Genomic DNA, 13,357 nt, shown 5'->3' with positions numbered 1-13,357 from the left:
ATGCACCACGGGTGCCCCTGTCAGTCATTCTGGCCAGCCAATCACATACCGCGGTATGGCGCGGTGGCGCACGCTTAGTTGCCCGCGGTACGGGTTTGTACCGTGCATTTTGAATGGCTGCATCTGTAAGTGTCTTTGAATGTCGACTTACAAAACTTTCCATTTTAAACAAAAGCATTTAATCTTTTTTAACACACTTCTACAGGTGTTTATTTGGTGGTGGTCCAGAGTTGAAGCTGATATCTTGGTTACTTCAGCTGGATGAGACCTTTGGATCAATTAGCTACAGTGCCAAACAGGCTAGATGGTGCTTGAAGGCCTCCTCCCATTTGCAACTGGTCTTATGTTCTTATGTCCTTTAATAAATGTTTTGGAATTTCATCTTTAAAATAATAATTAAAATTTAAACTACAAAAATTAAACTTCTGTTAAAATGTAAATGCCAAATGCCAAAAAAAGTTTTTAAGACTATTTCTATTATTATTTACAGAAGCTGGAAAATTAGCCATGGCTGGCACTGAGTTGGCACTGTTTTTCATTCTAATCATTTACTGTATATTCCTTTCTAATTGTACATTTCAGTCAAAAATAAAACTGAGAAATAAAACTGGAACAAACAATAAAGAGAATGAGAATGTAAATAATGGTAAAAGAGAGCTCTATGTACTGTAGTTTGCTAGTCTTCATAGTTATTTTCCAGATAATTCTTCATAGCAGAAATGCCAATTCCTTTTATGTCTCTGCTGTCAAACATATCTATAAACCCTTATTTTCAGTTTACAAAAGAAGATCTAGGACTGTGACCTAGCCCAGATTCTTTAGTGACAATCTCTTTTCTGTATTTTAACACTGGGGTATTTTATGAGAAGAACATCTCTACAGTGAATGATGTACAGAACATTTTATAGGTTACTGATTCTGTATTTTTATTTTCTATACAATTGATCTAAGTTTATTATTTTTTACTTTGTTATTCTTATTATATGAGATTGGCCTTCAAAATATTTCAGAGAAAAATAACACACAGAAAAACTCAAATATACTGGTATTTCTTAATTTAGTCACCTAAAGAAATAAACATACAGAACCATAATATTTCAATATAACATGGAGAATTTCTTTGTTTAGTTGTGCCGAAAGCTGGCAACCAGATTCTGTTATGCTGCAATCAGTTTGTTCTGCCTAAATTATGTTCTGCCAGCTACATTTTCTGGGTTTGTTACATTTATTTGCATTATCGGACATAACTGACCTGTAATACTAGAACCTACATGTCCAAGTAGTGCGGTTGTTTGACGTTAATAATAAAAAACACTTTCATTGCTTTCTCAGCTATGAAGACAGGCTCTCTTTAAAGAGTTTTGCTTTAAAAGCTACAGTACCTTAGCTGCTTTAACTGTTTAATTAGTATGTTTGGTTTGTTAAATTAACTTTTATTGGTGAAAGCAATTCATAAGAGAAATAACGATATGTAGCACTTTTATTTGCTAATCTGCAAGTTAAAAGTGAAGAATTCAAACCAAGGTATGCTATGTGAAGTTGAAATTGTACCCTGCACTAGTAAGGAACTCATTTACAAAACTGTACACAATTTTGGTCATCATATACATTGCTCCAGGGAAGACTGGCCAAATAAAATCCAGGCCTCAAAGGAATATCCTGCTGTGACATCCTAAAAGAATAAAATCGTCTTAGTCTGAAACAGAAAGGACTACGAGCAGATCTGATCTTAGTGTTCCAAATCCTTTAAAGCACCGACAAAGTCAAACCAAAGAACGTCTTCATGGTTGGTGCAAATCAGAACTAAGGGGGTATGCTTTATAAACTGAGGACTAGAGGCACTTCTTTAAACAAAAACTTGTAGAAGTATTTGACGACTATTTTGGCCAAGCTGATACACATGTTTTTTTCAAGAAACAGCTAGATTAGATCCTTAGATCAATTAGCTACTGTAGCAACATACAAGCAAGATTGGCAAAATATTCAGAATATTGAGATAAAGTGTTTAGTCTGTCTCTTTACTGTCATTTTTAAAGTTGATATATACTGTAAGAACACTACCTGTAAATGTGCTAATTAGATACTTATTATGAAGATATTTCTTATTTTTAATTTCAGATCTTTATGCTTTTAGGAAAACAACTTTCTGTGAGAGAATAGTCATACATCTGATTGTACAATTTCAGAGTAATCTTTGCTAGAAAAGAATAAATGATGAATTGTGAGAGAAATTGTAGTAGCCATTCTGCTGTGCTGAATTCATCACAGCCTGACTCTGGGAGCAACAAACATGAAGCTCTCTCTATGAATATATTTGTAGTGAGAGAATTTGCACATATTGTACTTATTCTACTGATAATTTCATGCTTACACAGGGATTAGTCACTATATTTAAAATTTTAACTGTATCTCAGTTAAATGACCCAAAAGTCACAAGTTTCACAACAAAAACTAAACAAATAACTAGGAACTTGATGTGGCTCAATGGAATAATACAGTATGAGAAGGTTCTTAAATACTGTGACTATAAAGAGATTCATTGTTGTAGACTTACCAAACACATAAATATTAAAAAATTGGTAGATAAGTAGGTATGAAAGCAGCAAGAATAATATTATTGAATAGCAATAATACCTGTTTTCATCTCTTGAGTTCTGCACAAAAATGCAAATTAGATTTAGTGTACTCACAACACACCAAACACTGACTGACAGATAGACAGATCAGTTTGAGTTCAGTTCCTATTGGGTTTCATACCAGTGGAATTCATGTCTATGGCATTCATAACCACTAAATTAAACCTGTTAGGATGTAGATATTAGTCACCAAGGGCTTCTTTCTGACACTTTTATTAATTTAAATGTAGAACAGGATTTAAGCACGCAAATCTCCATCCTTCACAATTGTCTTATTAGGAAGGTCTCTGAAGACAAACTCTGATGTGTTTTAAATGCAATAAAGGCACTTCAAACATTTTTTGCACATTAAGGAAAAAAATGCTTATTAATAATGTATAATATTTTTTTCAAAATGTCACATGCAAAAATGAAAGATGGCTTTATAAAAATGTTCCGTGAACATAATTAGTAGACCAAATTTATAATAGATGATTTTGGAGTTAGTGTGTCACAAACAATTTTATAAATATTATTTTTTCCCTATTGAACTCCATCTATAAACACATACTGTAACTAATTGTTTTTTTTTCTATTTTTTCTTCTATTTTTAGGTTGAGAGGTGAAAATAACGTGTGGTTTCAAATTCAATTTTTGGTTGGACTTTTCATTTCTAAAATGTACCATTTTCATAAATGTGAGACTTCATTCAATGCATTCAAAAATGAACCATTAATGTAGAAGGAGCGTCTTCTACTGCATATTTTTGCTGTTAATGAATGCCATTGCAAGCTTTCAGAATATCCCATGTTTGTGTCCAGGCTGATTATCTCAGGATATGACTTTTGGGTGGGTTTTAATTCACTGTACAAACTATTCAGAAAGCAAAAGGGTAAATGACAGAAAATGAGAAAATGACTTCAGTGATGTGTTGCTTAAAAGTACAATGTATTTTCAGCAGACGTGAAAGCATTGCGTGGCACAAATTTTCTGCTAATACTTGCTCAATTCTCCATATTTGTGTTAAAATTTGTGATTAAACTGCAAGTAATTTATGCAAAAGACAACACACAGAAAAGGATAAATTAATTACTACAGTATATATGACAAGAGACATCACAAATAAGTAACAAAGCACAATATATACAGTATGTATTTCAAACCATTCCTGAAGTATTTAAATTACAGTAAATTGCTTGTAGGTCTTTCACTTACCACATTCAGTTTGAGCTCCATGTTCAAGACTCCACCGCTGTCTAGGACAGGCATCAAGTTGATAGCAAAAACAGCCGCTCTGTCAGGCGGGATGGAAATATTTGGCCCGAAAAATATATAGAAGTGGACAGAAAAAGTGTCCAGCTCATTTCGTAGGGTTGGTCTTATGGGCCAGCATTTGTTTGCATCTGATGTTGGGGCCAAATAGGTAGTCCCCTCTTCAGAAACAAAGACCGGACTTCTCTCCGAGATGTTCTGGGACACGGGAGGCAGACCAGCAGCAGGAAGGTTCTCAGAGAGGGAGAAGCCCAACACAGACCCGAAAGACTGGGGCATGTTGAGAGCTGAACTCGGTGATCCTCCCTTTGTAATGCTGGGCTTTGAACAATCTGGAAAACAAGATGCCAGATGTAAAAAGTATGGCTAAAGATGCCAAGCAAATCAGGACTTGGTATATTGATGCCACTGTACATTTGACGGGAAGGAATCACATCCATATGAAATGTGATATCTCATTGTTATCTGCAATTAAATTGTGTGCCAAAACAAGACTGTAAATATATTGGGAATGTTTTGGACAGAGAGCTGTGCTCAGGAAGAAACAAAAGCCACCAATGCAGTCAACAATGCTGAAAGCTGGTCAGAGAGCAATATGTGAATGGATGCTTTTTACACTTCCCTTCCCATGTTTGAAAAAAGCAAGCTTCTGTTGTTGATTCCCTCTTCCTGTGACAGAAAAAAGTGGGCTGGATAATATGGAGTATACAGACACCACTGATGTGCCCTCAACAGAACACCCACAAAACTGTTGAGTTCTTTGAGACCATTATGTTCATTCCACTAGTTGTACTGGCTGCACTGGGAATAAACCTCTAGATATGATGTTTCTAATGAAACCTAACCTTCATGTCTTTGGGACATGGAAGAAGACCAAAGCACCCAGCCAAAGCACTCACATGAACACAGAGAGAACAAACAAGCTCTGTACACACAGATGCCCAATCAGATGATCAAATGTACTATAGGACACTGGAGGTGTGAGACAATAAAGCTAACCCTAGGAGAGTACCATTGTCACGATCGCTACTCCCCCTCTTAAGGGCGCTCCAGTCCTTCCTTGTTTTCCCTCATTGCTTACACCTGTTCCTTATTCCAGCCGCCCTTTAGTTCCACCTTTAAAGCCAGATGCAGGCGTTTGCCCGAGGCTTCTCATTGAATTCTGCTTCGTGAGAGCCCGGGGTCCTGCCGCGTCTGGCTCCGTCATGGTTTTAGTTTCCTGTTCCTGATTCCCTGTCCCGCCGGTCCCGACCCGGTTCTTGTTTTTAATTACTTTGGATGGATCCCCTGGTCTTGGACTCAACCTCCCATTTTGGATTTCCCCTTTGGATATACCCTTGGATTGTTCGCCTTGGATTCACTCCCCCTGGACACCTGCACTCCTCGGACACGCCCCCAGTCTTCAGACCCTTCTCCTGCATGACTATTTTCCCTAGTGTATCCTCACAATTCTGGATCGTGTCGTCCTCATAAGGCCCAGAAAGAACTGTTCCTGACAACCATACTTTTAAGTATGTCTTTTCAGGCACTCTAATAGTACCTATTTTTGTAAGTGAACATAGACAATGGAGGAGGTAAGGATATACTGTAGTTACCCTAGGAACAGAAAAACTATATAATTTAATTTACCATCATGAAATTTAAATATCAGGGATGGGAATGGCAACCTAAAAAGTTGCTGCACTCTGAAAAATTCTGTCTTGGTTTTACCCTTTCAGTAATCTCTTGTTTCAATTAATTAAGTGAATCCTAAAGCATATTGGAGCATCTCAGCTTGTTGATTTAAGAACTCTTGGCTCCTGCTCAGAATTTTCTTGTTAACAAACCATAACAACTCATGACTCAGTCTTGAATGACAATAATTAAGACCAGAAGGGAAAGTTTGTCATTAAAATCTTTATAACAGTACCGTAATCTAAAGAGTGAAAAGGCAGTGTTTTACAAGGTCATTTGCAGAAAGTGTACAATTAGAAAATGAATATGCTGTGAAGTCAATAACCCTGTGCTTGAATAATATAATAACAATAGCCATTATTGAAATAAATGAGAGCAGTTTACAAACTGAAGAAAGAATATGAGCAAAAATAAAATCAAAACTAAAAAATAGCCCCCTCTAAAATAATAATCCTCATGAGAAAATATATTTTGCTGACAGTTTACACAAGACGTTGAATTTACAAGTCATGTGCAATATTGCATGTAGTGTATTGTGTATGATTGGAACTTTACCTCTTTCACAGTCATTGGGCAGCCCCTCATCTACATCCATAATATAGGACCATAGTACCCCCTACTGTGGCCATGGTGTCAGGGGCAACTCCCCTTCAAACACTGGGAACATTGGGGATATTGTCTACTCTCATTCTCTAGCAACTACACCTGTTCTGAGGATATCTGTTCTCCCCTCTGTAGCATTACCAGTTCTGGGAACTGCAGCTCATTCCTGTTACTGAGAACTTCCCACCCAGGCAGTGCTGGGAATGTTACACCTTGACCCAGTTTCTTTTTTTTAGGGAAAGGACTTCCTGGTTTTGTGTGTACCCCATTCTGTAGACTAGAGAAACAATACATTTTTGTTGATATGGGCTGAGCAACGCAACAAATGTAGCTCTGCTCTGCATCATGTTGGGATTTGATCACAGTTGCTGGAGTATGTTTTCAGCATGATATTGAGTGGATGCTGAAAATGTATTGAAATGAATTGAAAGTATCTATTGAAAGCGTGTTACATTCATGTTAAGCCAAATGCACATGTTACAGTTAAATGTGCTTTTACCTTCATTTCCCCTCATCTATCCACTTTCTCCTGATAGAGGCCTGATACCTTGTGACTGACAAATTGACTGAGCACCAAGACTCAAGACTCGCTCTGTTCCTCGGTATCACTCCTTTGATCCATCTCATTGGATCTTCCTTCTGAGCCCAGATAGCAGGCACAGAACCCCACATAAGAGACACAGAGTCTCAGCTTATTGGTCTTCCTGGTAAATTCTGATGAATCAGGTGACCACAGGCAATAGATCATTCCCCACAGCCTTATGGGGAATGTAGTTGAGACAAGGACCTTAATCTTGCTTCCTCCTACTTCCTTCCTTAAATGGTATTAACAGAAACATGACTTTCGTTTAAGACTTTGAGGCTTTTCAATTTTACCCTCCTAACATTATGTTTTTTAGTTCTGTCAGAATAACACAAGTTAACAATTACTTATTAAAGGAAAGATTGCCCAAGTGCAATAAAATCTTAGATTCTGTTCCTTCAGCCCTTGCCCTTTAAGGTTTCACAGTCTTTAAAGTATCTTGTTATTCCTGACTAGTGGGCCCTGGCAAGGGGCAGTGGATTTGCCTTTCCCTGTCAGAAAAAGATAAAAAGCAGGTAGAAGATGGGGAAGAAAAGACGCTTCAGAGCACAGAGCAATAGCATGGAGGTTGGAGGTAACTTTACAGCTCCTTTAATTGTCATTTATTGGATGTGGCCGAATTTCAAATGTCAGCTGGGTTTAGCAGACACTGTTTCAAAAATTCTCACAGGGGTTTAGAAGGTAAGTGCTCTGCATACAGTAAGACTCATCACTCAGTCACACACACATGCTTGACATGTTTCTCAAATTACATCTTTTTGATTTAAAATTAATTCAGGCCTCTACAAAATGCAATGATATTGCAGCTTTTCATATCCCATTGCTGTATCAAGCACAAGTTCTCCATGGCATGGCTATAAAGCATCACATTGCAATAGGTTTCAGATACTCTCCGTTAAAGAATGACAGTGCATACTGTACATACAAATGTTAAGAAGAAGCTTGGTGTGCTCCAGGTGGAACATGGCATTATATTTATGGCCAACTATCTTGCCACATTATCACTTTAAATGGATTCAGATTAGGATGAGGCCAAGTTGTTTCTGTGGCTAGTTTGTGAGCCATTCACCTTTGTGAAAGAGCAGACATGCCCATAAACATATGCTGGGAAGAGCATATGAACAGGTCTAGGAGTACTAGAAAAGTGGAATTTTGTAATTGTAGAAGTTTTACTTTGACTCGGTCAATGATGTACTGTACCAAACACCATCCATACGTCTCTAAAGTTTGTAGAATAGTAATGTTACATGTGATGCTCAAGGCTAATGAGCTACAGCCATAATGTACTCAGTTTCTTTGAAATGAAGGCTCTGACTCAACCTCACTAGACAAGCACCATCTAATTTTGTCTCACGGTTATGAGCTTACTTAGATAATAACCTCAGTGTTCAACTTTTTCAGTGCATCTTATAATGCTTTTAATTTTAATCTCATAATTGCTTTAGCTGTGGTTTCATATGTTATTAACATGAATGTGGTATCAATGTGCTTTATGACACTGGGTAAACAATGTTGTACTATGAAACTTCTGTTTTGGTACTATATACTATATATATATGGTCCAGTTTCGTATAGATGAAAACCTGTTAAAAGAAAAATGTATGGTATATCTTAAGTATGGCAAACATTAAATCAAACCATGATAAATTCACCGCAGTAAACTGTCATAGGATTTAAGCAGTTGGTGATTTAAGAGACTTGATGGACTGCTGACATTAAAGACTGCAGATGCCCATCGCTTTTCTAGACACTGTCTATAAATTTTACTTAACTTTACTTGACTTAAATGAATATAAATACTAATAGGAGTCATAAGCCATGTGTCAGCACTAAATCAGTGTTTCATCTTGTATGTCTTAATCAGATTCTGAAATACACATTTGCTTAACATTTAAAATTAAGTGAATGTTCATGTTTAATTCATTCTTAACTGGGAAAGTCATATGAATAGCTCATGAATACATCATAAATGAACTGCATTTCGCAAGACTCCAATAGTAAATGATGTATTACTGAGTATAAAATTACACTTTAAAAACAGACATTTATTGTGAAGTATTACCTAAGTTTGTCTTTTTCTACATCAAAAAAAAAAACACAAGTTCCATTAAATTCTGGCCTGGCCAAGCTATCACTTTTATCACAAAATATTATTGTCTTTCATGATAACTGTATTTGTCTAGTTTCTAGAAACACGTTTTGCTATTGCAATTTAAGGGAATTTGAAACTGAAGGATGAATGGTAGTAACAATTTAAGAAAATGTGTTGGGATTCTCTGAATTTGGGTTCCTGACCACCAATGCATTCTTATTCAATTCAGAACAGTAAACAAAAAATTGTTGCTCTGCCCACTTGTCCACCATGTTTGGCATGATCCTCTAATAAAGATAACAAACGGCAAAGAAAATACAAAACAACAACTTTTTGATTTGTGTGATGCTACAGCAGTATATACATTTAATTGGCTTGTGACACCTATAATAATTTCAGTCTGTTAGAGAAAGTAGGGGAGGCAGCAACTCCTCCTATTGAATGAAATAAATGGACTATACATATTGTGTTGAATATTATATAACTAGAATATAATGTAAAATTAAAGCTTTATCATTATTAAATTCAGCTTAATTAATGATTGCAAGCACCTAGTTGTAGTTCCCATAGTAGGGGTGATGGGACCTCCATCAAACTAGGCAGCACTTCATCAAAACTCAGTTTTTCGATAACAAACTCTGTCTCTGTTGTGAATTCTTTTTTAAAATTTGTTAGGAAAAATGAAAAATTACACTATTCAGGTGATTGTAGCAATTGCTTGCAGGTTTAACAACATATGAATACCTCCTTGACTTCTCATCTGTCTACCCTTCGCCTCGCAACTATTACTCATCTGACTCTGGTCTTCTAGATGTCTCCCAAGATTATTTACATTCTTTGGGTGACAGGGCCTTCTCTTGTTATGCCCCAGAGCTCTGGAATTCTATCCCCAAGGGTATTGGAGAGTCACCTACCCTGAGTGCATTGGAAAGTGTTAATGAGGGAAGGTGAAACACTCTTGTGAACTACAACTAGTCAAACAACATCAATAGCACTTATGTTATCTGTGAAGACATCTGGTATTGCAAATTACTTTTCATAAAATATATTAACCCTGCAGCAACACAAATAAAATTCTTTACAGGGAGTAATATTATACTCATAAAAAAGTAAGGGACTTTGATCATTACATAAGTCAATTACTTAACTGAGTTTCTGAAACACTTTTTAATATCGAAGTACTGTAATTGATAGATACACTTGTATTGTTTCTACAATACATCCCTTTGTACCATACTGTATAACCATAATATTTCACATTTAGATCCATTAATCCTAAGATCAGAACCTTTAGGGAATACTTCAATCATTTTAATTGCTTTTGCAATTTTGTCTTTACTTTTCAAAAGAGTGTTTTCACCTACAAGCTGACTAATTTTAATGTCTTTACCATCTACAGAAAAGGCCTTTGAGTCAGGGTGGTTTACTATGCTTAAAGATGACAACTTAACAACAGTTAAAAAGAGGATAAGAGGCAGCCTTGACTTATGTCTCTCTTAACTGTGAAAACATTTTGGAGATTTTGAACTGCAGTACAAAAGAGCCATTGAAGCATTTATAAACATTTTAACCGTACTCATCAAATTTTAATCAAAATCAAACTCTTCTAGTGCAGTCAAACAAAAATGTGAAGTGCAGTCAACAAAAATGATTCTGTACTGAGATACATTCTGTATTAAGATCTAGAAACAAATTCAGAGCAACAGGTTCTGGAACAGGGACAGGGCATAAAACCAGGATGACGAGGCCAGGCACTCCAAGCCCCGGCCTCAGATGGTCAGGACGCCATGATGAAGCCTATGACGTCAGATCTCTCCTGGACCCGCTGGTAGGCAGGCTTCTGGGCGTCCATCTCCCAGTGCTGAGCCAGGCATAGCGAGGACACCCAGTTTAAATAAGGAGACAGAACAGGAGGCAGGTGCATGTACTCAACTAAAATACGAAAGGGCCGGAGCGCCCTTAAGAGGAGGGATTACAATCGTGACAGATACTGTATTTTCCTGTGGTCAACTGACACTCCTAAATAAACAGACTAAAATTAATGAATGATTTTAGATTCAAACACAAGTTTATGAGGGAAACTAATGCAATATTTCAAAATTTGTAAATGTATTGACAACGTTTAACATTTTATACTCTAAGTGTATTTTCTGTGTGTGCTGCCTGAATGCAACACCCTACACTTGCCTACTGTACATTGAATGTCACATGGTATTTGCACAATCTAGCACCCAAATCTATACTCTTAATGTACAGTATTTACCATCTGTTTCCTGGTCAGGAATTAACAAGTTAGTTAAGTAAATTTCTAAATCAGTTTTTAGTATTCGCTAGAATAGTAAACCTACAAATGGTTTTCTAGTTTAGTTCTATAACCTTTCATGACAGAAGTACAATAAGTCTTATTGGTCTTTAATTAGTTCAGTCACCCTTGTTATACATGGGCACTACATTAAGAGTCAATAGGTAGTACTCCTGTCTAGATTGTTGGAAGTGTTTTGTTAATGGTCTATAAATTCTATCACATAAGTACAATTGGAAGAATACCATCAGGACGTGAAAGATTTGTTTATCTTAAGTGCTTCTAGTCCCTGTAAGATTTCTGTTTCCTCTATGCTACAGTAATATTATTTACTAAGGAAATTTTCCTTAGTCTGTCATGGCCGCTGCTTTTCACACATTGATTTACATGCTCATGGGATAAATTTGGTTTGAGCTTCAAGCAGAATGTCTTTAAGCTTTTGCCATCCATTTCCTACTGATTTCATATCTATCCTGTCCTATTCTGCTCTTAAGTTCTGTCACATTCCTTTGAAATCAGCTTTTCTGAGATTGTTAAACTTTGTTTTAAATGCTACAAGTATAGCTACAAATTATACTTCAAAGCTTACTTTACTATAAATACAGTTCCCTAAAGGTTTGTTGTTCTGACAGTGTCTTGATTGCTTTAAAATACCTAATCAATACAATCATGCCCTTTGGTAGGTGTTCCAACAAATGCCAATATTCAATTTCAACTACTGACATTTCTGTTTATTTTTCCCAATCTGTGAGAGAAAAAGTCTAATCTCCTATGAGAACTACTTCTTCTTTTACAGATACCCTGGTTTCATTGTATAAGACTGCATTATAAGTGATGTCTGAAATTGTTGCTTTGTGGTATACTCCTCTTGAATATATTTATGGTTTAAACTATATAGATTTTAAGTGACTTGATTCATTTCACTTTAGATGACCCTTGTTTAATCTGTTCTGCATTTTATTCATAATACTCCTAACATTAAGTTATAAGCATGTAATTATCTGGTACTTTAACAATTAGATTTTTAACTGAGGTTCTGTTTTGCTCAGAGCATGAATCAGATTGAGGGTAGAGTTAGGGGGCCTCAAGGTTTTGTAACAGACAGCTCAGATTTAAAAAAGCAAGGTAGGTCTGGGGAATTTGAGACAAGCAGAGGCATAGAGACTTTTGAAGTGACAGGTAACAGCTGTCTCATCGCCTGACAATGTGACTTTGCATGTGCTTGTAGATGATTCAGATGAGGTGTGGTAGGTTGGACTATGGAGGGACAGGAGAGAAGGAGTGCTCTTGAAACTAGAGGTGGTCATAGGCCCTTTTACTCTTGTAAATACGTTCACTGGGTATTTATCAGTGAATGACAGATTATTGATTGATTATTTGAGGGCACATTTTCATATGAGGAGGGGGCAGAGGACAGCTGCCAAATGGGTATACAGTGGGTATACACTCAAGTAAGTCAGATGCAGAATGTTGCTCAGGCACTTAGCCATATGAGAAAATGAGGAAGAAGAGACAGTCAGGTTAGTCCTGTACATCCATGGGGTAGACACAAGATGCAGTCTGCCTGTCTTCAAAAGGGTTTTCACACTGATAAGACAATTGGGAGTTAGGAAGCAATAAGAAGGGACATCTGAATTGATTATTGAAAATCACTGACAATTTAGATTGGGGGAGGGGGGGCATGATTTCTTAGGAGTCTTATTGTGTAAAATGTGCTAAGGCTCTGAAATAAAGCACCTGTGCCTGGCGTTACCATCATTGTGAGCTTTTATTTGCATAGACCCCCAGCAGACCCCTAGAACCAATTTATATGAAGATCGGGTTCATCACATAAAGCTGTCAGGCTGAAATAGTATTAAAGCTGTCTTACCCAACACCTAGTCTTTAGATTTATTCTGAAGTGCACAGTAGTTGCATGTATGCAGCCTGAATACACAGGGCAAAAACACGTGTCCAGGTCATTCAAAGTGCATAGAATACACAGAAGTCCTGAGAAAAAAGCTAAACAACATAGTCCTTAGTGTTCCTTAAGGAAGAACAATAGGTGTCCAATTCATTGTAGATAGATGTTAGGGTAGGGACAGAACAATGGTATACTGTACATGCAAAAGCACAGAATGCACAGAGACATGGAGAAAATGGAGATATGAAAGCATAAAAGGATTGAGTGCAATATGGTATAGGTGCATGGACCATGAAGAAAGGTGTGCAAAGGT

The 13,357-nt window shown here is 36.8% G+C and overlaps 1 protein-coding gene across 1 annotated transcript in view; it reads right to left on the bottom strand.

The window, feature by feature from the left end:
* Nucleotides 1-13,357, bottom strand: part of tmem8b (transmembrane protein 8B) — a gene marked incomplete at its 5' end in the record, with an annotated part of 90,246 nt that overhangs the window by 24,428 nt on the left and 52,461 nt on the right. Inside the window, one exon of the mRNA XM_088911150.1 lies at nucleotides 3,831-4,219. Coding sequence (XP_088767276.1) covers nucleotides 3,831-4,219 — 389 coding nt within the window. The remainder of the gene's footprint in view (nucleotides 1-3,830; nucleotides 4,220-13,357) is intronic.

Source organism: Atractosteus spatula, chromosome 3, assembly GCF_055471065.1.
Source record: "Atractosteus spatula isolate fAtrSpa1 chromosome 3, fAtrSpa1.hap1, whole genome shotgun sequence".
Lineage (NCBI taxonomy): Eukaryota > Metazoa > Chordata > Actinopteri > Semionotiformes > Lepisosteidae > Atractosteus > Atractosteus spatula.
The sequence above is the reverse complement of the archived record's forward strand: the minus strand, read 5'-3'. Positions and strand labels throughout refer to the sequence as shown.